Raw genomic sequence first — 24,802 nt, forward strand, 5'->3', positions numbered from 1 at the left:
ATGGGAGTGAAGAATGGTTACCAGTGTTGGGCATATCCCCTATTTAAATTATGCCCTAAAGCCTGATGGTGAAAAGGAACTAACTTGTCTTAAGTAGAGAAGTGGGAGACTGTGAGTTTAGAATGTTGCATAGGTTAGATGTACAGCAATTGGTTTCTTGTAGTTTTCCTTTTTTACAAAGGAGGATTCTATGAAGAGATTATTGATAAATGGCAGAATATAGAAATTAATAAGGTAAAAAGGTTTAAGGTAACATTATATATTGTATATGAGGCATTTTCATGAATCTTTTTCTCTCCCCATTTAATTTAATCACTAGGATATGTGGTGAGCCTATTACAGAAAGTGATTCCTTGATTCTGTATTTACCTATTGACTAGAGTGTTATGAAAGCAGTATTTCTAAGAGGAAGCACCCTTTTGAGTTTCTTACACTATAAACAACTTCTGGTACTTTAAAGCTCAAGATAAGCTATCTAGAGGCTGTTCTGTATCACTTTGAATGAAAAGCCCCACTTGATGGGAATTTAAGACTGCTGTCTCTTCTTGGTTTCATCAGCTTAAATATAGTGTCTAGATAAACTAAGCCCAACTCTGGTTCTCAAACTCTTTTCTGAGCTTCAATCCCATATTACCAACTTTATCTGTAGACATTAGAACTAGTTGTTCCATGGAAAATTCCCAACATGCTGAAAGCAGAATGTTAATTTTATTCTCAAACCCACCCCCTTCTTCCATATTTTTAGATAGAAACAACCAAACTTAGTTACTCAGCTTTAAAACCTCAGTATCATTTTAAGTCCTCATTCTTTCTTATCTGATTAGTTGTCCAATGTCCTTCCACAATAGTTCTCCCATACTTCTCTTTTTTCTAGCATGGGTAGCACTTTAATTCAAGATCTCTTATGAACTTTTTCAGTAGCTTCCTAATTGGTCTCCCTGCCTCCAAGCTCAACCTTCTTCACTCTACCCTCTTTACATAGCTGCCAAAGTAATTTTGTAATCCACTGCTGTCTAAACTCCAGAGCCTCCCTATGACCCATATGGTTAAATTCTTCCTCTACTGGTTGGTATGCAAGGACCTTCATGCCAAGGGTCCAATCTACTTTTCCCATTTTGTTGTACATTATTTTTTAGTTTACCCAAATTGTCCTACTTGCTTTCTTTTTTTTTTTTTTTAAACATACATAAACCCTCTCTCTGAGCTTTTTGTATATATTATTCCTTATGCCTGGAAAACATTATTTCCTTACCCCACCACCTCTTTGAATTTCTAATTTTCTTAAAAGTTTAACTTAAATATCACCTCTGCAAAGCCTTTTCTGATTTCTCCCAACTTCTAATGTCCCCCTATGATCTATCTATGTGTGTGTATATATATATATATATGTATATATATGTTTCACGTGTGTATATATTCATATGCACACATACACATGCATAATATATATGTGTGCATTTATTTGTTTATTTATGTGTATAAGTATGTATGTATTTTATATATATGTTATCTCTCTGGAAAGATTATTAACTTCTTGTGTGCAGAAGCTGCTTCCTTTTTTGCCACTATTACCAGTGTCTGGCATAGTAATTGACACATAGTAGGTAAATAATATAAATACTTGTTGATTCATTGAATTGATGTGTGCAAAGAGAAAAAAGAATGAAAATGTCTAACTGGAAGGCAGACAGGTTGGGAAAATAGGTAGCTGTTACCTTATTCTTAGCCCCCATGTCCGTTTAAAGGTAAACTCAACCAGCCCTTCCTCAAAAAAAGGACAAGAAGAAGATGAAAAAACACACTGCTTTTCTTCTTGACTTCTGTTAATGTCATTGTCATTTTCCTTTGTGTTCATACACTGCTTTTCAACCCAGCCCTCCACAATCTTTTCCATTCTGTTTTCAGAAGCCCTCTACTTTGTCCCCTTCTATTTCTACTATCACATCCTTCATTTATCACTACCCTAGACTATAACTTTGTAACTCATCTTTCTAGCTCCATATTTTTCTCCCCAGTGTAGTCTATCTTACATACAATTATCACATTCATCCTTTTTATGCATAACTTATATAATTCCCTGTTCAAAAGATTTTAGTGACTTTTAAAAAAATATATAAAACCTAAGGTTTTCAGGGACTTTGAGCCTCCACTAACCTTTCTAGCTTTATTTTTGGAGTACTCTTCTTTCTGTATTTCATGCTCTGGTCAGTTTTGACTACTTGACAGTCCCTGACATGACCTGCATTTCGCCATTCCTGTGATTTTGTGCCCTCTTTTTTCTTATTGCTGGAGTCTTTTTCTGAGCTCCTTTTTCATTTTCCCCAACAAATGTTTGTTAAAAACCTTCAAGGTCAGTCCAAGATGCTGATTTCCTCCCAGAAGTCTTCCAGACTCTCCCCATCAGATGTCATCTTGCCTTTCAATACCTTACACACTGCAATTTTTAAAATTGGATTTCTTTTTTACTGACACTGGAATCACTTCTACCCATGAAGGTTAGCAACTCGTCTTCAACTTAGAACAAGGAAATCCATCTCTATTAATGTAGAACGTACCCATTGCTAAAATTTATCATCTTAAAGAGGTAGCAAAGTGTAGGAAAATGCCCTAGTTCAAAAGATGACCTGGGTTCAAATCTTGGCATAAGCAATATTGGCTGTGTTATCTGGGGCAAGTTATTTGTTAAGCTATTCATTAAGTACTTAATAAGGTCCTTCCTTAGTAGATGCTTAACAAATGTTTCTGAAATTGAATTTAATTGCTGTTCTCTACTTTGTGATTTAAAAAAAAAAAATCTGAGTACACTCTCCCTTAAGGTTTATTTATTTATCTTTGTGCCTGTCTTATCTTTCTTATTACATTAAAAGCCAGTAAAGGATAACAATCTTATCTTTTTTTTTTTTTTTTAATCTTTATAGCCCCTCAGTGACAAGCCCTTAATAGTGCTTCTTAAATTTTGATATGAAGGCATTAATGAACAGTAAAATTTTTAGATTAAGTTATTTACATTAAACTATGTAACATAGATAATTATTAGCATATTTAGGAATATATTTGATAACAAAAATATTTTTCCGTGTAAGAAGAACACAAAATTCATATTAAATTTCTCTGGTTCATTGTCTTCCTCCTCTCTCTTACCCATAACCATCAGTCTTCTTTTCTCCAAACCTTAAATATTATGTGTATATTTTTCTTTTCAGACTGCCCATCAAAGAGTGGAGTTATTATTATCTTGACAACTCATTTGACTTGGAAATGACATCAGAGCTCTTCTTTTTTTACCTTCCCATGGGATGAAATCGTTGAGTGTGGGGTGAGGGGAGAGAGGAATGGAAGAATGGGGAGGAAGCCTTTTCGCAACAGTAGGGAATTGACTTACTATGGTAGAGAGTGCTTATTTTTTTTTTCTTCTTCTTCTTCCCTCTGTTCCCAATGGTTTTACCCCAGCATCATCTGGAAGCTGATGGTGAAAGGTTTGTTAGTCTTGTCAGGAGCTGGTTAAAAGGGGGAAAAAAAAAAAAAAAAAAAAAAGATAAAGAATGTAGAAAGTAATCTGCAGCTGGTGTCAATTTTAGAATCTTGGGCATGGCCAAGCCTAGCAGATCAGTCTAGCTTTACCTGTCATATTCCTCTGTGAGGGATTGGTTTACATTTGAAGAGGCTACTCCTGACGTAGTTGTCTATTTTTGGCACCAGGAGGCGACAGCAGAGATGGGAGATACTTGCTACTTGTCCTTTTTGCCGAGGAAGATGAAATGAATATCTATCTTTTGAAAATATGTTTTTTTGCAGCTGGGGTGTATGTGCTTTGCCTGTGTTTTAGTGAATTTCTGCCTGCTTTTCCTATAGGATTCCTTATGGAGATGTAAATTGATTCTGTCTGAAGTTAAATGACAACAACAAAAAGGTGCTAAGAAAAATCTTCTTCATTAGAAAAGAAAGGTGATATTTCTATAAGTTCTTTGCTTAGACCAAAGGACAACTGAATTCGGAATCACCTAGAGTCTCTAGAGTGTGTGGGAGGTTGCAGGCTTAACATTCCTGGATGGGGAGGGCCAGGCATTGTTCAGTCCACTCTTAATAAGTGTTGAAAGAGAGCTTTGCTAGAACAAACTGGATTTCTGCAATCCAGAGAGGGGGAAAAAAAAAGAACCTCCCCCCTTTCTATCTATGACATCTGTCCTTGAGCAATAATCACTCTGAGGTCTTCAGTTCAGAAAGTTCTTTACCAGAAGGTACATTCTTGGACATAAATGCTGGGACCCTTGTGTTGTTTATTTATTTATTTTTAAATCCTTTTGTCATGTGCAGCTTGTTTTATTGAACTCATTAAAAAGGCATGTTGGCCCTTGTTCTTCCATTCTCACTTGTCCCCAGAACAGGTGTCTCCATCCTGATGGTTACTTGATTTCCTTGCTCACTGCAATAGGAGATGGAGACAAAGATCTTGTGGGAAGCCAGCCAGTCTTTCAACTTATTTTCTAAGTAGACAGTCTCCTTCTCATTTACATTGGGCACTGGAAAACCCAGTATGACTAGGTCCTTTGCTCACGTGTATCTGTGCTTTTATACCTAGAGAACGGCCTAGCACATTGAGTATCTGTCCCAGAACGGGGATTTTTTTTTTCTCACTAATAGTTGATTTGCTTCTCTTTTGATTTACCTTCTTTGTCGTCTTCAGTGGAAGTTAGTGACTTTAAAGCACATCTTTTTTTAAATCTATGTCTGTGAAAAATGAGAATCCAGAACCCATTTTAAGATTATAGACTAGAGCTAGAAGAGACCTTGGAGGTCATTTATTTAATCCAAGCCCCTGTTTTTACAGTTGAGAAAACAGACACAAAGAAGTAAAGGAATTTGTCTAAAGTCATACAGATAATAATAAGTTTCCAAAGCAAAGTTACTGTTTCAGAGTAAGGTTCTTTTAAACCCTTGATTTTTTTTTTTTTTTTTTTTTTTTTTAGGCAACAATCTAGAGACTATCAGGAGCCAATCAATCAAACACTGAAACAATAAGGATTTATTAAGTGCCTTCTCTGTGCCAGACTTCACTTTGTATCCTGGGGGTACAAAGAAAAACCGAAATTGTTCTTTCTCTCAAGGACATTCTATATCCTTCCCCCATTCTACTAGGGACAAAACTAGTCTGCGAAGAAAAGGGATCTTTACTTATTTAGAAATGACTTGAAAACTGCCTGAAATCTCAGACTGAGGGATCTCAGTGGGACAAAGGAATGTTCCCCTATTTTTTAAATTTCTATCCTTGTAGCAGGAATAGAGTCTCACTCAGATTCACTACATATGCTTAACTCCTTATTTAAAGCTCAATCTAGATATTAAGAATTATTAAGATGCTTTTTAATCTTTTTTTCTTGAATTCCCAACCCCAGAAAGCACTCAGACAGGCTCCATAACAACTTGTTAGGCTTATTGTAAAAAAGGGAAGACAGCATAGTATAGAGAAAAGAGGGATGGATTTTGAGTCTAAAGCTCTACATTCAACTTCTGGATCTGACATTTACTAGTTGTGTTACCTTGGACAAGTCATAACTCTGTCTGAGTCTGTTTCATCATCTGTATTTTTGCTACCTCCCTTGTCAGGGTTGTTGTGAGACTCAAATGAAATAATGCATGTAAAATGCCTTAAGCTCTATAAAAATGTTAACTGTTGATTGATAGAGCTATATAGAATATGCACATGGAATGCAGATGGTTGAGCCAGACTCAGTAGAAACCAAAACGCTTTTCCTTTCTGACTTAATGTAACATATCTCAAGATCAATCCCAAAGAAGTTTTCAACCCTCAGTTTATATATGTCTCAAGAAGATCCCCACTGAATGATTTGCCGTAAGGGACACCATCATTAGTCAGCATTTTCTATTCTGTTCCCCCCCCTAAACATATTATGATTGTTGCCTTTTTAAGAGGGAAACTTTAATTTGTCAAAGAAAACATGAGTTTTATTAGTAGATATTTTCATAGCACATATGAAACAAATATTTTCACCTGTGCTCTATCTACATTTTAAATTTCAAAACACTAATGTTTTCAGTGAAATTAATACTAATCAAAGGAAACTATACGTGTTTCTGTAATTCATTATCATTATTATTATTTGTAAAAAAGATTTTCTTTGTATAAAGTAATCCATTGGTGGAAAAAGCAAATAGAATCATAAACTTAGAATTAGAGATTTAATTGGTCATAAATGAGAAAAGTGATGGATGCCCAACGAAGTTAAGTGAATTGCCTCAAATCACGTAAGTAGCAAGCAACAGAACTGGAATTTGAACTCTTCTGAGCTCAAATTGACACACTATCTGATTCATATACTGCCTTCAATTTGTAAGAGAAACAATTTCCTAATGAGGGTCAATTTAAAGTTGAAAAATCCCATTGAGTTCTTCATCCAAGAGATGAAGAGTGGATATTTCACTTGCCCAAAGTCAAATGTTGGACACTCTTTAATTGTTAGAAGGCTATTTTATTATATCAAGCTGAGGTTTGAACTTAACTTTCACTCAATGTTGGTTTTGATTTTTTAATATATTTGGTGTGGCTTCTATAAGATGCCTTTCTCAATATTTGTTAATATTAGTGTCTTCTTTCTGAGATTATCACCAATATCTAGCTCCTGTGTAAACATAGTTGTCTGTATGTTGTTATGTTCCCCAGACTCCCCTTCCCAAGTAAATTGTTATCTCACTGGGGCAATGGCTTTTTTTGGCCTTTTTTTGTGTCCCTGTAGCACAGTCCCTTTGCTTTATTACCTTGGTATAACAACTACATCTTTTGTTCTGTAAGATAAACATCTCAGCTCAACTGTTCCCAATTGGATATAGTGGTTATATCCTAGTTGCTTAGATGCCATCTTCACTTTCTAGTTTGTCAGCATTTTTCTTAAAACAACACCAAGAACTAAATCTTAGATACCAGTTTTGATTTGACTGGTGTAAAGTTAAGCAGACCGATTATCTTTTTTGCCCTAAATACAAATACCTTTACTAATGCAGCCTTTAGTATCTGTCTCCTACTTATGTTGAATTTAATATCAGATAACAGTATGTATGTAGGGTGTTTTTTCCTCATGCATTGTTGTTAGGTTGTCACCTACCACTTGTGCTCTGATTTATTTTATAACTGTTGAATTTTATCTATTTTAGTTTTATCCCCATGCTCTAGTTTGTCTAAACCTATCATTCCATGTACTTGCTCCTCCTAGTTTTGTGTTATTTCCATTCTTGAGATGTATGCCTTCTATAACTTCAGGTAATTTTGATTAAAATGTTAATCAGGAACAAAGGCCTGGAAAAAACCTTACTGCATGTCATTAGAGATTTCTCTCCAGGTTGACCTTAATCTATTAATTAACATTTGAGAATATGATTGTTCAGCTAAGTATCATCACCAGTTTTGGTCTGTTGTTGTTAAAATTTAGTGTCCCTAAAGACAGTTATTATTTCTCTCTAGGCTCTCTGAAGAGTTTCTATCACCCAGTTTTTGTTAGTTTGTTTTTTTTTAACTAATGTTACTCTTATGACATAGCATCAATACTTCTCACTGTTTCAGTTACCTTTCTCTAGATATTAATTCAATTCATCAATGTCCCTTTTAACAACATTCTTTGATGTTCTTAGAGATAGGATCTGTAAGATCCTATAAGTGTATTATTCATATGAGTAATATGAATGCATATGAATAACAAATTACATTTATAAAAATTAAAAAAAATTAGTGTCATGGGAATTAGCTCTTGTAATTCTTAGAGTTGATATCCATGTGCTCCCTATTTTTTCAATGTTCAATGTTAAATTTAGTTAGATGTTCTAGATTAATGAATTAAAGGATTTTTTAAAAATAGTATAGGAAAAATTTTAATATAGTTAATTCTTGATAATCTAGAAATTGGCTTTAGTTCACCACTCTTCCAAATCTATTCACTTTTCTCCCTTTTCTATTAGAATTCCTTCTTTCTTAGAAAAGCTTCTGTGACTTTCCATTCTTATGTTGGCATTTAAGACTTTCTGCATTATAATTCTAAGTTCTCTTTTTTTCTAAACACATTTCAGTTACCTTCCTGCTTATCTTTATTTCAGTCACATTTGTGTACTCAACTATACTCCTTTCTTATTCTTCTATTTTTCCTCTGTGCTTTTACTGGCATTGATTTTTCCATATCTGAAATGAATTCTTCTCTCTCATTCTACTCCTCAATCCATATATGTTGATGTCCTTCCCTTCTTTGAAGGTCCTGCTTTGATATCATTTTTTCACAAAATCTTCGATGATCTGTTACCTTCACTCTCAAATGCTCTCCTGTGCAAAGGAAATTCTTTCCTTATTCTGATTTCCCATAACAATCTGTTAGTTTGAATACTTCCCATATTCTACCATGCCATATACTCAAGTTATTTGTGAACATGTCTGGTTTTCCTTCCCATCTTCCTTTTTCCATTTAAATTGTAAGCTCTTTGAGAGCAAGGACTATTCCTTGTTTATCTTTATGTCCTCTGCACCTAGTACCAGACCTCACACAAGGTAGGGACAGTGAGTTGACTCCAAGATGCTGTTATCTTTATAAGGATACCTAATCAACCAATAAAAAGATGAGAAGATGGGTTACATCCTCTCTTGTGTCTGTATCAAACATGCTCAATATTATTCCTTAACACTTCCCATATTCCATCCCTCTTATCACAACACAAGTTCCCAATTTCCTTTCTTCTGGACCAGGAATCCAGCCCTCAAATAGTTATAACTCAGGTACTATCCCAATATCAATAGTAGCAGCTTGGTGGGTGCCATTGGGAACATTCTGCCTCCATCCTCATCCAAACATACCTACTGCCTGTCCCCCAGTTCACCTTGTGGCTTTGGCAGGACCCTCCAGAGGACATATTATAGCTCTAGGGCAATGGCAAATAAGAGCTTTTTGGAATGGAATAGAGGGCTTCAAACAGGAAGAATAGATATGGAATTGATTTGCAATATGTATTGTAGATGTATCACATTATCTTTTCCTTTCAAACTTCCTCTCAGGATCTTCCTTCTTTATGTAGCAGGCACTCACTTCCCACCAGATACCTACATTACTTAGATTCCTCCTCTCCCTTATACCATATAGTCAGTCAGCTAATTTTTATTAATTATCTATTTTCTGTCAAACACTGTACAAAGTTCTGGGGATTCCAAGAAAGGCAAATTGTCGCTGCTCTCAAAGAGCTCACAGTTTAATGTGTAAGACCGTTTTTAAACAACTATGTACAAAAAAAAAAAAAATCCATCTAGGATAAATTGGAAGTAAGAGAGAAGATACTAGAATCAACAGCAATTGAAGAAGGCATTCTATAAAAAGGTTTTTTAATTGGAGCTTAACAAATGTCAGGAAAGCCAGGAGGCAGAAATGAGGAGGGAGAGCATTCTAGGCATAGGCAACAATCTTAAAAATACTAATTGAGGAGATGGAGTGTTCTTTTTGTTGTTGTTGAAGAACAAGGAGGCAAATGTCTCTAGATCAAAGAATATATGGGGAGGGAGAGAGAAGGTTGCCAAGGGCTAGATTTTTGCTTCCACTATCTTCTTCCACCCTTGCATCAGATGCTTCTTCATCTCTAGCTTCATAGCTACCACCCTACTTCCCACCCTTATCACCTTTTACATACAGTAGCTTGCTTATTGGTTTCCCTGTATCAAGTCTTTTCTTTCTCCAATGTATTCTACACACAGCTGCCAAAGCGATTTTCCTAAAGCAAATATATGACCATATTTTTTCCTTATCCAGCAAGTTCTAGTGGCTCCCTATTGACCCAAGGATGAAATAATAGGTCATCTTAATTTCATTTCCAAATATAATTGTAAGTTTTATGTAAGCTTTATAACATAAGTAGCAATATACTGAGCTCACTCATCTAGAATGAAGCTCACTCTTCAAGTGTACTATACAGGGTTTGAAGTGTCTTTAATGTTATTGATTTAAGCCCTTTTTGAATGTTCCCCCCATACATAAATAAACTGTTATCCACCAATAATTAATGCCTCAGATTCATTTAGCCAATTAGTATCAATTAATTTTTACAAAGGGGGTGTATACTTCCAAGGTATAACCAGGAAATAAGTACAGACACCTTCCATTATTCCCAAACACCAGGGAGGGACATTCTCCTTTATCCCACCTCAGTTTTGAGGGGGAGAATCAGTCTTGACTTTATGCAGTTTTTACATTGCATTTATTCCACCATATTTACTTCCAAATGAGGCATAGCCAATGGATAGGTGCTAAATTGGGCTCAAAAGGTTGGTCTTCAGGGTTTTGTTGGACTGGTTGACCACAATGTCCAGCATAGACTTTAATTCTTGACATCCTTATGGTTCCCTTCCTTGATCTTTCACAGCTCATAACATCATGGCCATCTCCAGGTTCCTTTTTCAAAAAGGAAGAAAAATACATATCACAGAGATAGAAACAACAGTAAGTAGAGCTATATATATATATATATATATATATATATATATATATATATATATATATATATATATATATATATATATATATATATATATATATATATATATATATTTATATATATTTATATACATATACATACATACACTCATGGGTTATATCATGATGATGTTGGTGAAGAGATAGAAGCCCATTAACAGTTCACTGTTTCATTCCAGGCAGGAAAAAGACAGACCAAGAGGATAGGTCCTTGCTCACTAATGCCTTTTAAATGAAATCAACTTGCTCTTAGGCAGTCAGAGGCTCCTCTTCATCTTGTAGTTAGTGGAAGAGTACCTGTTACGAAATGCCTATACGCTTTTCAGAATTCATGAAGGAATCACATTTATTCAGTTATTTATTAAGCACTTCTAAACTAGACATTGTGCTAAATCCTAAGGTACAGTCCCTGACCTCAAGTTTATAACCTGTTCAAATCAGCCATATATTTTGAGAATGTTCATAATAATAAGGCTCAATAGTCCAGTTTCCCATTCCATATACACAATAGTACACTTATAAATACATATTTACATATTTATTATACATATTTACATATTTATTATAAATACATAAATACATAAATAGTACACTTGCTTTTTAGTTGTTTGGGATTTTCTTGGCAAAAATCCTGGAGTGGTTTGCCATTTCCTTCTCCAGCTCATTTTACAGATGTGGAAACTGAAGGTTAAGTGACTTGCCCAAGGTCAAAGCTATTAAGTGTCTAAGGCCAGATTTGAACTCATGAAGATAAATCTTCATGATTCCAAAATTCCACATTTATAAACAGATATTTTTAATTTATCTTAGATTTGCAAATTATGACATAGAGAAATATATACATATTGGGTGAATTTATGTCTATTATCTGTATTCCCTAAGATCACATGAGATTGAAAGGTGATTGATGAACTACTTCACTATAATTTGAAGTTAATGTGATTAAAAAACCTTCCCTAATTACCTGTTCATTTGGTTTGACTTTTGACTTTTTAATGACACAAAGGACAACTTTGAATTGATGCATATTCTACTCAAAATTCAAGAACTAAATAATAAACCTCTGATTTTCACTTCTGACTATAACCATGAAAAAGGTTGTTTCTTTTGAAGTGTCTTAAATTTCCATACTCTTCAGCTCATTCTTTGTCATCATTGCAACAAGTTTTCACACAGGAAGCAGTGTAATGCTTTGAAAGATTTTAGGGGTCAGAAAAACAAAACTGATATTGTTGTCTTGTTAGCACATTTTAAAGAGAAGGATTGATGTGTTTTATCTTGTACTTAATCAAAGAAACTTTAGAAATGCTTAATTATGAGAATGTATATTCCTATAAGGAACTTTTTTTATTTCTCCAAAAGTAATTTAAAATTTCAGATTGTATTAGTTCTATTGCACAAACGTTTTTTTTTTTTACTTTAAAACAAAAATCATATGCTGAAAAACAAACAAAAATGCTCATTTTCTTTGCTGTGAAACCTGATTGAGAGCCTGACTGCTTAACAACAAAAATTGAAGTCAAATGTTTTCCTCTTGAGGTTGAGGGAGAAGCCAGACAAATTTCTAATTTCAAGTCTTCCATGAGATGGCCTCAAAATTCCTAATCATATTGTGCATATACTTTCCTTTTTTACAAAATAAGAAGGGCAGAATAAGGATATGATGGAAGCAGAGTGGAGTCTCTATAAAGATGTTTTCTCCAATTTGGATATCTGAGCAATTATAGAAGTTCAGTAAGTTAAATAAAACAGTGCTAATTAAATCCAGCAGGGGCCATTTGTCTGTGCACATGCACGTGCGCGCACGTGCGCGCGCGCGCGCGCACACACACACACACACGAGATACAAAGAAAGTTGAGAAAGTAAGTGTGGCTATCTCAATGCAAACAATGAGTCCTCATTCCAGAAAGAAGCAAGTCAGTGTACAAATAACATTATTGGCTGTGAAGTAACAATATATTTTTTTCATTTTCCTTTATATGAAAGACCATATATACATTGCTTATCTTGGGAAAGAGTTGTTTAAGTTAGACTTTGACTTTGGAGACAGGGGCTATATAAATGCAAATGCATCATCAATATTATAATTCTTAAATTTCCTTTTTGCCATCATATAGATATGGATTTTTCAGTAATAATAAGGAATGTTTTTCTCTTAATGTGAAATACCAATGGTGTTTTTAAAAACATGAATAATTTTATTTGAATCTTCTGGTAATCCAAAATAACACCAAAAATTTACTTTCACTGCCTTGGTACTAGGCTTTTGATGATGATTATAACTAATATCACTCAACTTTTATGCAAAATTGAAAGTGTTTTTATTTTTCAAGATGATGAAGTTTTAGTAAATAGTAAGAGTATGATCTTTTGAACGTGTTGTAATGAGGTGATTGTTCTTGAAAGGTAATGAAAGGTCCTTGATAAGTCTCTCAAATCCAGCTTCCTATTGCTTTAAAAAGGTTCAGATTTTGAATTGATCTTGGAAAATCTCAACCTATATATAGTGTTGTTTTAGTTTGTCCCTCAAGTGTTAACTCAAGCAATGCAAATAGTTTGAACAACTACCTTTCAGAAACAGGTTATGTCTCCAGATTTAGATTTTAGGATAATACTTTGAGTACCATGAAACAGCCTAGAGATTAGTACATTTATAAGGAGAAATAAATGATTTAAAAGTAAACATTTCATTTTCAAAATAAATATAAACATTATGAAGCAAAACCAGATGTGATTATGAGAAAATTATAATGAAGACTGTTTTTATGTCTATGTAAATATGACCCCATATTTATTTAACAGACACAGTTGAAAATGGATTTCTTAGAGGCATTCCTCTTTTGCTAAAAATGGTCTGAATAAAGAGCTACTTGCCATTTATCCTGCTTAAGAAATTCATCTTCTCTTCCAAACTCAACCAATCCTTAAATTCTCCATCAAGAGAACACTTTATTTTATAGGGTTTTGTGTGTGTATATGTGATATTTATCTGCATGCCACAGTTATATATTTCTATAGTGTATTAGACTTTTTGAAGTGCTATAGTAGAGGCAGTTAGGTGGTGCAGTGGACAGCTAGGTGGTACAGTGGATAGAGCACCAACCTTGAACTCAAGAGGACTTGAGTTCAAATCTGATCTCAAACATTAAAGCTGTGTTACCCTGGGTAAGTCACTTAACCCTAATTGCCTCCATCCCCCCCCCCAAAAAAAAAGCTACAGTATCCCTTTTTTCTTTAAATTCTTATAACCAACTTTTGAAATACGCAAATTAGGTGACATTAATCCTCTCTGAACAAATGTAGAAACAAAGAATTCTTCTAGACATTTTTAAGAGACTAGTTCTAGCCTATGGGTGTTGGCCAATTTAATTTCTATATCTGAAGTACAGTATTACTGTGCCTATTCTAGTACGGCTTATGAAATTCTTTTGTAACTTCACAAAGAATGAAGCAGTAAAATGCTAACCATAGCCCAAGATTGACATTTTGGCAGCAACACTGACAGAATTGAAATTTCATGTAATAGAGGAATAATCTGGAATAAAATTTGGATTCTCATATGGGCCAGAGGACCTTTAATAGTGCTAAGCCTGTCTTAAAGGAGCCCATCACTTAGTTTACAGTAGGCACTTAGGACATGGTTGGTTAATCTAATTGCCCTGTTTCTATTTCCCCAACATATTTTTTTTCTTTGATATAGAAATATATTCCAGGATATGCTGAATCAATTTAGCATGCTCTATATTGGGCTTGTATATGCTATGATAAATGCAAAAAAAAGTGTTATTTCAATAAATGTCAACAATCATTGAGAATCTGCTACATATATATTTACTTTGCTAGGTGGTGGTAAAGTACAAACATTCTCCCTCTCCCTCTTCTTCTCCCTCTCCCTCCTTTTAGGGAACTTATATTCTATTAAGGAGATGAATTCAGATACAAAGTATATATAAAGTAATTTCAAGAGAGGAGAGAGTGCTAATAACTGGATGGTGGAAGGCTATGGTTAGGGAAGATTTTTTAAATATACCTAAGCTGAGCTTTGAGAGATGCTAACAATTCTACAAAGGGTGAATGGGAAGGAGTGTAGTCCATATTAAAGGGACACTTTACAAAAGTGTGGAAGCTTGAGAAGTAATTTGTAAGGAAAAGTAAGCAGATCAGTTTGATCTGGAATGGGGAGTTAAGCAGTATATATGGAGGAGTAATATAAAAAAAATTTAGAAAACCAATGGTTTTCATTGTTTTTCATACTGCTTGCTTTTTTAAAATTTTCTTGCTTCTCTATTTCTCTCTCTCATTTCTCTCTCTCTTTCTTTTCTTCAATTGCAGTTAAGTGACTTGCCCAGGATCACAGCTAGGAAATATTAAGTATCTGAGATCAAATTTGAACTCAAGTCCTCCTGACTTTAGGACTGGTGCTCTATCCACTGCACCTCCTAGCGGTCCCCATTTTTCCTTTTTAGTAAAAGTTAATTTTGTTGGTTGGGTGGGAGGGATAGAGAATGATTCTAATTTATTCTATTAAAGAAAAACAAAGTAAAAGAAGAAAATACATAAAATAAAATTGTCCCGGGAGTATTTGCTATTTATAAAGTAATAGGGTAAAACTTATAATAGTTTCTCTTATTGTTGAAGCAGAAATGTCATATAAGGATGTTTAGGAAAGAAAGTTTATAGCATTGGGGTATTTTAGTCTTTGAATGTTGCTGCATGATCAAAAATTAAAAACAACTAAACCTTTCATAGTTTTTGTCACCCTATTTATTATTCAATAAATACATGGGGAGGAAGTCGATGTAAAATATTTTCTTGCAAAGTCCAAGGCAAGCTGAACAGAAATTTACATGGATACAAATCATTCAGAAATAAGAAATATCAGAGATGAAAGAGACAGATAAATATAGTCCAATCCCTCCTCCCAAACTCTTATTTACAGATGAGAAAACAGACCCAACTGGATGAAGTGACCCACCCCCTTCAGGGTCACACAGATAAGAAATATCAGAGCCTGGGACTCCAATCTAAGTTTTTAAGTTGAAAACCAGTTCTTTTTTTTATAGCCTGCATTCTAATTCTTCAGATCCAAGAAATGTATTATGTACTAATTCAAACATAAGGCAACAGCTTCCCTCAAATCTTCTTTTACTTAATGAAGATGAGCTAGCTAGATTGAGCTAAATGGAGTGCAGTAAGACTTGGTGAGTCTTACTTATCTCTGCTAAGGTGAGAGCTTGCTGTCCTCTCAGTTAATTAACCTTAACTATTTGCTCATGTGTTACAGGATTTTTGCCCTCTAAGAAAACTTTGCATTAAAATATTCAATAGGTATTTGAGGTTTCAGACTATATCTTCATGTTTCCTGTATTCTATAATTGTGTGACTTTGGCAAGTTATTGTTTCTACACCCAGGTTGGCTTTTTTGTAGAATGGGAGGTTGGATTAAAGAAAAACCTAGGGCTTTTTTAAGTGATCATTTTATAAAGTGAATTATGAAAACAAAGTTTTTTATGTTAGCTTCTCTCATAGGCAAGATGTACTTGGACAACATCTTCACAGATAAATTTTGGTATTTGTTAAATTGAAACTTCACCATAAGAAGGGGCAGAATTTTGGTCTATTTAAATCAAATGTAGTTGAACAATAGCAGATCTGTAGTCATTAGTCATATGTAAGTCATCATACCCTCCTTAAGCACATGCTGTAGTTATAAATTCTGTTGCCTACAGAAATTTCTTGTTTTCTGATCTTTTATACATGGAAAGATATCATTGCTTAATTATAACCCAGCAACTCTGGAGTCAGAAAAACATGGGCTCAAATTGTGCCTTTGACATATACCAATTGTTTCTCAGTGGGCAAGTCATTTAAACTCTCATTGCTCCAGCTAGCTCTCTAAGAATAAGAATAGTCTGTATTAGTGGAAGGAAAATCCAAATCAGGATTGTCCCACATGAATGAAATCAGTCTAAAATTTTAAAAAATTATACATGACTCAAGAATGTGGCAGCAAGCAAATGACAAACAATATAATTATTTCCTGCTTTCCATTTCCTGAAAAGTTGAATAGATTGGGGTGGGACTCATAGATTTTTGACTGATTTTGTTAAGAAGTGAGATCCTTTTGAGGAAAAGAGAAGACCTTGATTAAAGTCAGCAGTCAAGTACATATATCTTCCTAGCTTTTATGAGTGGAATGGGAGGATTTGAAATGTTAGTAGAACATTTGGGACTTTGAATTCTGCCAAAGTAATTATTAACACATGGTTTCTCTCTTCAAAAAGGATTGACGAAAATTAGTAATCTTCATCTTAATTTCTTACCCAGTTTTTGAAAGGAACTGAATATCTAGGCAAATCACTTAGCTTCTCTGTACCTCAGTTTCCGCGTCCTTAAAATGAGGAGGTTGGACTAGGTGGCTTCCCTTTGAACTCTAACTCTATAAGCATACAATCAGAAAAATATCTTTTTTATTTAAAAAAAAAATCCCATATTCAGGAGAGGGAAAGAGTAACCAATTTTTATTCTCCATTTAGTTTTGTCTTTCCTTTGCCATTTTTTGACTATTTCACTATCTCCTAGCTTAGCCAAAATAAAAACCTTTACATAAATAAAGCATTTAAAAAACTAATCTAAATAAAAAAAAAAAACAAAGCTTTTGAAAAATAATGTATGTCTATATCTGCATAGTTTCTTCTTGTGAGAATTTAAGCTCTCTGGTAATGAGGCAGGGGGCGGGGGGAGGGAGTCTTCTTTTAGCTCCCTAGCACATCTAACAGGGTACGTTCTTTGACACAGGTTGTAAATAGCTATGATTAAAGTGGCATCCTGCTATTACTATTGTCCCAATATTGCCTGATCCTCTTGTCTATTTTCATGGCCCTACCTTTGGCTATGCTTTTTTAGTAATAGCATATTATGTTAGTGATTCAATAAAAGATAGAGATATAAACAAAAGGGATGGCCTGATGAAAACAGCATAGAGTTATAGATATAGATCAGGTAATTTGAAAAATAGAAAAGAAAGACAAAAAGCTTGGTTTAGTCATAGAAAGAGTCATAGATTTAGAATAAGAAAACCTGTGTTTAAATATCAATTCTGCTGTCTATCATTTGTATAACCATTTGTAGCTCATTTAATTTTTCTAGACCTTAGTTTCCTTATCTGTAAAAATTTCTATACCTTAGTTGCCTTACCTGTTAAAAAAAAAAAAAAAAGGTAATAAGATTAGATCATCTCAGAAGCCCCTTTTAGTTCTAAATCTGTTATCCTAAGATTGTATCTTATCCTAAGATGTTTCTTGTTGTTATGTCATGTATGTCCTAAAGAAGATGCATTTCATTTATGTGCCCTTTTCAAAATGTGTCCAAATGGAGAGGAATTAGTGCTTTTAGTAACCCGAGAAGACAAAATAGGAAAAAAAAAATAAATTAATGAATGGTAACTTACCAAGCAAGGCCTCTAGGTGGTATAGCCAAGTAAGAAGACTTTTCTTCCTGAGTTGGAATCTGATCTTAGAAGCTTAATAGCTGCATGACCCTGGAAAAGTCATTTATTCCTGTTTGCCTCTGTTCCTCATCTGTAAAATAATCTGGAAAAGGAAATAGTAAACCATTCTAATAACTTTGCTCCCCCAAAACTCAAATGGAGTCATGAAAAATCAGACATGATTAAGAAACAACAGTCTGTCAAAATTCCATAGTTATGACTTATTCACACTTTTGACTACAGTTGCAGAAGTCTTTTTGCCTTGTTAGGCTAAGATTAAAATTGTGTCATCTACCTCAATCTTCATGCACCTGTTTGAATAAATAAAATTAGTGCCATCTTGTTGAAGCAGAAAATGATAATTGTCTTTTCATAATTCTTTGTTTGTCTTAGAAAATGTCCATCCAAAGAAAATTTGATTGAGCGAGTACATTAAAAATGGGCTCCTCAGCCTTTTGCAGTTGGCCTTCTATTACCATTTGTACATAGTATGTTATGGATGAATGGGAAAAGGGAGAATATAATAACTCAAAATGAAAAAGGACAGATTCCACAAAGTATTGGAATAAAGAACATAGGAATTTCCATACTGGGTCACACTTGGTATACTAAATCTAAAACCTAAGACATATGCTTCTACTGCTCCAGATATCTCCTTCATCTAAAAGTTGCTTAGTAATCTCCATTATACACTTGAAATGTCTTCATTCCATCTTTTCCATCCATTGTCATTATTGTTAACTTATTTTAAATTTTTCACTACCTCTAAGCTAATATTTTCTACTCCTTTGATCTTCACACCACTGTCCTAATACATGGTTCTGATCATGTTACTAACCCTGCCTATTTTGAACTTTCAGTGGCTCCCCAAATTACTGTCGAATAAAATACAAACTCCTTGGCCAACATTCAGGGTCCCCAAATTTGGCTCCAACCTCTCTTTCTAGAATTCCCTATATTATAAGTTCATCACTTTATATATGGAAGAGATTTGAGGTTAATTAGTCCCCCTTCATTTTACACGAGGAAATTCATAGGTGAAGTAACTTGTCCAAGATTGCACAAGCAGTAAGCCTCAGAGATGGAATTTGATCCTACTTTCTCTGACTCCAAAGCCAGTTTTTTCCTTATTGTACCACACCACTCCTCTCTCTTCAGCCAATCTGTATTCCAGCTAAATGATATCATTTAATGTCCTTCCAGTGCTCTTCCAATGTCATTATTTTTTCCTCCATTCTTAAAACAGACTTCCCCACCCCCTGTTTGTTTAATTTCTTTTCCTTTCAGATTCAGCTGAATTGCTACTTCATCTAGGATGTCTACCTTGACACTCCCACTCATGTAGAGGGACAAATACTTATTGAATTGAATTGAATTCCTCTATTCTTGAATGCTGATCTTTCCTAATCCCAGAATTAATTCATAGTTTTGATTTTAGTCATTTTTCTCCTCTTTTTTAAACTGGAAGTTGTTTGAGTACAAGGACTATATTTTACCATTGACATACAGATTTCATTAATTCCAAAATCACTAGGCATTGAGTTTTTAAATCTTCCCTTATTAATCTATCCTATTTCTCCCACCATATGGAAAGTTCAGATTAATTTTCAGACCACTAAAGCAAATTTCTATGTTGTTATTTGTGATAATTAATCTATAAAAGACAAGCCTGTCTGTTCATCTGTATAACTGGTTACAAATTAAATAGGTCCTTTAGGAGAAAAGGTTCTCTGTAAGTGGTAAAAAGAAAACAAAAAAACAAAACTCATATATGTAAAGTGCTTTGGGAACTTTAATGCCCTATGTAAAATCAGTTAGGATGCTGACACATGTTTGGAGCCCAGAGGAGAGTATAATATTCATAGAGTAGAATTTTAGACTTGTAGAGGCTTAGTGGTCACCCATCACAATCCTCTCAACTTATCAATAAGGAAACTAGGAGTTAAAAAACAGATATCCCAAGCCACTGAACTGGAGCTAGTTGAAGAAACAAAAATAGAACCTTCATCTTCTAATTCTTCATCCCATGTACTTCCTTCTACATCACATTATTCTTTCCCAAAGATTCCTACTCCATAAACTCTTAGATATTTTGACTCCTACATACCTAGAAATTATATTATTTAATTTTACCAGTCACCTACACTTTAATGGCACCAATGACACTGAATCATTTGGAGAGGAAGAAAATCAATCTGAAAGTTTTCTATGTGATTATTTTAGACCAAAGTGGGGGTCATGTAAAAACTGAATGTGGAAGGTCACCAAAAATTTGGCAACAATAAAAGGTAGCACCCAGGTACATTCACACTGGGAAATGAGTATAAACTGTGAGCATTTTTTGTTTGTTTTGTTTGTTTTCTTCCCAGATTATTTTTACCTTTCGAATACAATTCTTCCTTTGCAACAACAACAAAATTCGGTTCTGCGCATATATATTGTACTTAGGATATACTATAAGATATTTAATATGTATGGGAATGCCTGCCATCTAGGGGAGGGGGTGGAGGGAAGGAGGGGAAAAATTCGGAACAGAAGGGAGTACAAGGGATAATGTTAAAAAAAAAATTACCTATGCATATGTACTGTCAAAAAAAAGTTATAATTATAAAATTAATTTAAAAAAAACAATAAAAGGTAGCAAATATTTCACCAAGATTTAATTCCTTATGTAAAAATAGACAGGGATATCCATCTCTTTAGTATGTAAGTTTGCTTTCATCTTTAATAAATGGTAAATTATATATATATATATATATATATATATATATATATATATATATATATATATATATATATATATATGTATATATATATATATATATACACACACACACACCAAAGAATTGGTTTTTTTTTTTAATTTCTTTATAATTTATTAGTAAATGTTTGATTTGTATACCTATTTTTATATATCTTATCTACCCAGGGTCATAATAAACATTTCTCTGGCCAAAAGGGATCATGAGTGGAAAAAGTTTAAGAAGCCCTGTTTTAGAGTAATGGAAAGGTTTAATGTCATAGAGAAAAAGCAGTGGTCGGTGATTATGTGAATTATTTTAGTCAGGAATAAAAACAAACTTAGGTAGGAAAATGCCTTCATCTGGCTAAGCACCATTTGGGACATCTCATCTATTACAGAGGGGTCTCTAGGACAGTTGTTTGGTTAAGGAGCAGTTGTTGAGGGTGTGCCTTGGTCTGTTTTCCTCTATCACCAGGTGGCACCAAATAGCTGAAAGAAATCACGGCAACTGTTTTGTTATCTGCATTTCAAATTGTGTTTGGCAGAGTTGCCCAAACAAGTTTGCTATCAGCTCTGAGATTAAATTTTATTTTAGGATATATGAATTTGGAGTCTCCTTTATTTGTTCTTGGCTACTGAAGAATGCACTGTCATGGAGACTGAATTTCCTTGAGTTTTAGTATGTATATATTGGTATATATATCTTCTGGACTCAGGAGGAAATTGGGAAAACTAGATCTGAGACCTTACCACTTACCAGCCAGTATGACTTTGCAAGTCATACTTTTCACCTTTCTAGGTTACAGGCTTCTCATGCATGAAGTGAGCATTTTTAATTACATTATCTCTACTATCCTTTTGACCTCTAAAAATTCTTAGTTTAAAATAATTTATCAACTAAACTAGAAAGTTGGATTTCATTTAAAATTTATTCCGTCCATATGTCTATAGTCCAAGACTCAGATTCTCCCTTACCATAAATTGAGAAAAAACTGGAACCAGGAATTGAACTTCTCCAACATATTTGAAAGGAGGAAGGCTAGACCTTGTGATGTCCTTCACTAGGGCTGTTGTGAGGAACTGTGTTAGTGTCAGCAATGTGCCTGGAGGACATGTGAGAGCTCACCTTTAAACAGAATAGACAAGGAATTACGTGCCTCTTGAACAGCTGGTGTGCTTGTCACCAATTATTTGTAATAAATTTAGGTACAAATCTTCTTTTAAAGTACAATTGCTTTAATGAGGAAACCTAGTTATGGCAGATACCAAATGGGATGTGATGTGTCTCAATATGAAACAATTTGCATTTTTTTTGGTAAGAAAGAAGAAAGCTGAATCTAGTATATGAAAAACAAGTACCAAACCAGACATCAGGAACCCAGATTTGGGTGTCACTTCTAAATCTTTCAGATCTTGCACAAATCAAATCACTTCTCTTTTCTTTATCTTAATTTTCTCATTAATGAAGTAAGGGGTTGGTACTAAGTAATCTCCAAGTTCCTTCCTATTCCTAAATTCTTGCTTCTCCATTTAATAAGGAAACTGTGATACAAAGGCCGAGTTATATCCTTAAGTAACTTGTAGAAAGGGACAGATCCTGGGTCTTTTTACTCCCAGCATAATGCTATTTCCCCACTCTATCTTGGTACATTTTCACTAACAAGAATCCAGGTAAATACTTCTCCATGATAGTGTCAGACAATCAGCTTCTGTAATAAGGGAGCAAAAAAAGATACTTTTATGCTTTCTTCTGAGAGAGTTGATATGACATAGAGGAAAGAAAATAAACTTTAGGTCTAGAAAGATCTGTTGGTACAGTAGATGGAGGACTAGAATTGGAAGGAGAAAGTCCTGAATTTAAGTCTTAGAAACTTCCTGATTATGTGATCCTGAACAAGTCTGTTCTCAGTTTCCTCAATTGTAAAATGGGGATAATAATAGTGCCTATCTTTCAAGGTTGTTGTGAAGATCAAATAAAATAATAATTGTAAGCCCTTAGCACAGTACCTGGCATGTAGTAGATGGTTAATAACTATACATTCCCTTCACTTCTCTTGTGACTCCAAACCCTAAGTCTCTAAAACTATAAAATGTAAAGAAGCTGGTGACCTAAATTGACAGAGGATACTTCTTCATGGGAGTTTTCTATACCAGTGCAATTACAGAATCAGTCCCTATTCTTTCTTCTTGTGATTATATTGAACAATAGATATAATACCCGTTAAAGCTACTTAGAATATTCACCAAAACTTTGGTGGTATTCCATTATTTTGTCCCCAAACCCCATTCCTTGATAATCTTTACCACCATGAGAATGTTGATTCCACCTGAATCTGTTATGAAATTCAAATATATTATAATGCTATTTACATATGACTACCAATGGATTGAAGAAGGCAGACTTTCTCAAAACAGAATAATTGGCTTTGATATTAGAAAGGATGGTGTGATTAAAAAAACCCCACTGAATTAGATGTTCCAGCTCTGCTGTTAACCCGTTGTCCTTGGGCAAATCAATTAAATTCTTGAGGTCTCTATTTCTTTGCTTATAAAGTGTGGAATATCTCTCTCTGAGAGATTGATTGTGATTATAAGACTTGTTTTCTCTGTATAAAGTTAAATATACGTTGTTTTCCTCACAGACCTTTGTAAGAAGAATCTGATGCTTAAAGGCGGTTGAGAAGATTCAACATGACGACCACAGTAGCCACAGACTATGACAACATTGAGATCCAACAACAATACAGCGATGTCAATAACCGTTGGGACGTGGACGACTGGGACAACGAAAATAGTTCAGCAAGACTGTTTGAGCGTTCTCGTATCAAGGCTCTAGCAGGTAGACACACCTCAGTACCTATAATCATAAAACCTTAGCAGAAGCAGGAAATTGGAGGTGTTTAGTATAGCCTTCTATTCAGTACAAGATTTTTGTAGCTTTGCAGATGGGTATAAATTCTGATTTTTCTTAAACATTTTGATTAAGAGGGAACTTAAAACCTCATTAAGCAGTATATTCCATTTTGGTAAAGTTTTAATTACCTCTTATGACCTTTTAACTGACAAAACCAAAATGGTTGAAGATTTGTTACCACTTCTTCTGAGATTTGGGAAACCAATTATCATCTGTATATATGTTTGTTTTTATATGAATATATAATATTTCAAGAATCTAGGTTTCTTTGGTTTGAATCAACAGAGATTGCAATCCCCAAGTTCATATGGCCACCCCATGTTGTAAGGAAGATATGAAGAAGAGTCCCAGGCACCTATTGCCCATAAATATAGCTACTACCCAGGCATTTTATGTGATAGATATGATATTTGGCAACTGTGAACTCATCCTCTTTACCTCCAAAATATATTTTTATTCTTATAACTTTCTTGTAAGAGTTCTTATTAGTTATCCTTATATGTAATATATTATGAATTAATTATATGTATTATAAATCTTATCTTAAAAGTTTATATCAAATAAAATACTACATTAAAGTACTTTGAAAATCAGAAAGTACGATATACACACTACCTATTATTCAAAAAAATTCTTTTACTCATAAGTGTTTGAAATTTTAAATTAATACATACTTTCTGTTCATTGAACACACAATTAGATGTAAATTGATGTTTGATATATATGTAATATTAAATGCAAACCAATTTAGAATTTATTTTGGAATTGATGGTTTGTTTTTTTTCACATTGAGATGTTAAAATGAAATAAGGGAAATGATGTCATATATTTTTGATATAAAAAGAGAAGGAGTTTTGATTTTCTTGTAGAATTCTTAATTGTAATATGTGTGTTGTACTCTTGGTTTAATCAGGTAAGTTTATTGTTAATTATGAAAATATCCTTTTGTACAGATTTTAGCATGTTACATTGGAACTTGACCTTCAGAAGGTCAAGTGGTAGTGGTAGTGGATTTGTCCATTTATATACCATCAAAGAGTGACCTATTAATCAAAAATCTGGCACTACATTGTGTGACTGCTTCATTAATCATGAGACCTCAGTAGTGAATTACAATCCTGGATCTGTCTGTTGAAAGACTCTGAGACCT

The 24,802-nt window shown here is 34.0% G+C and overlaps 1 protein-coding gene across 2 annotated transcripts in view; it reads left to right on the forward strand.

The window, feature by feature from the left end:
• The window catches only part of SPTBN1 (spectrin beta, non-erythrocytic 1), a 254,615-nt gene that overhangs the window by 48,494 nt on the left and 181,319 nt on the right, over window positions 1-24,802 (forward strand). For both annotated transcript variants that reach the window (XM_074286937.1, XM_074286939.1), the window contains exon 2: window positions 23,381-23,577. In XM_074286937.1, coding sequence (XP_074143038.1) covers window positions 23,430-23,577 — 148 coding nt within the window. In that variant the 5' untranslated portion in view covers window positions 23,381-23,429. The remainder of the gene's footprint in view (window positions 1-23,380; window positions 23,578-24,802) is intronic.

Source organism: Sminthopsis crassicaudata, chromosome 2, assembly GCF_048593235.1.
Source record: "Sminthopsis crassicaudata isolate SCR6 chromosome 2, ASM4859323v1, whole genome shotgun sequence".
Taxonomy (NCBI): Eukaryota; Metazoa; Chordata; class Mammalia; order Dasyuromorphia; family Dasyuridae; genus Sminthopsis; species Sminthopsis crassicaudata.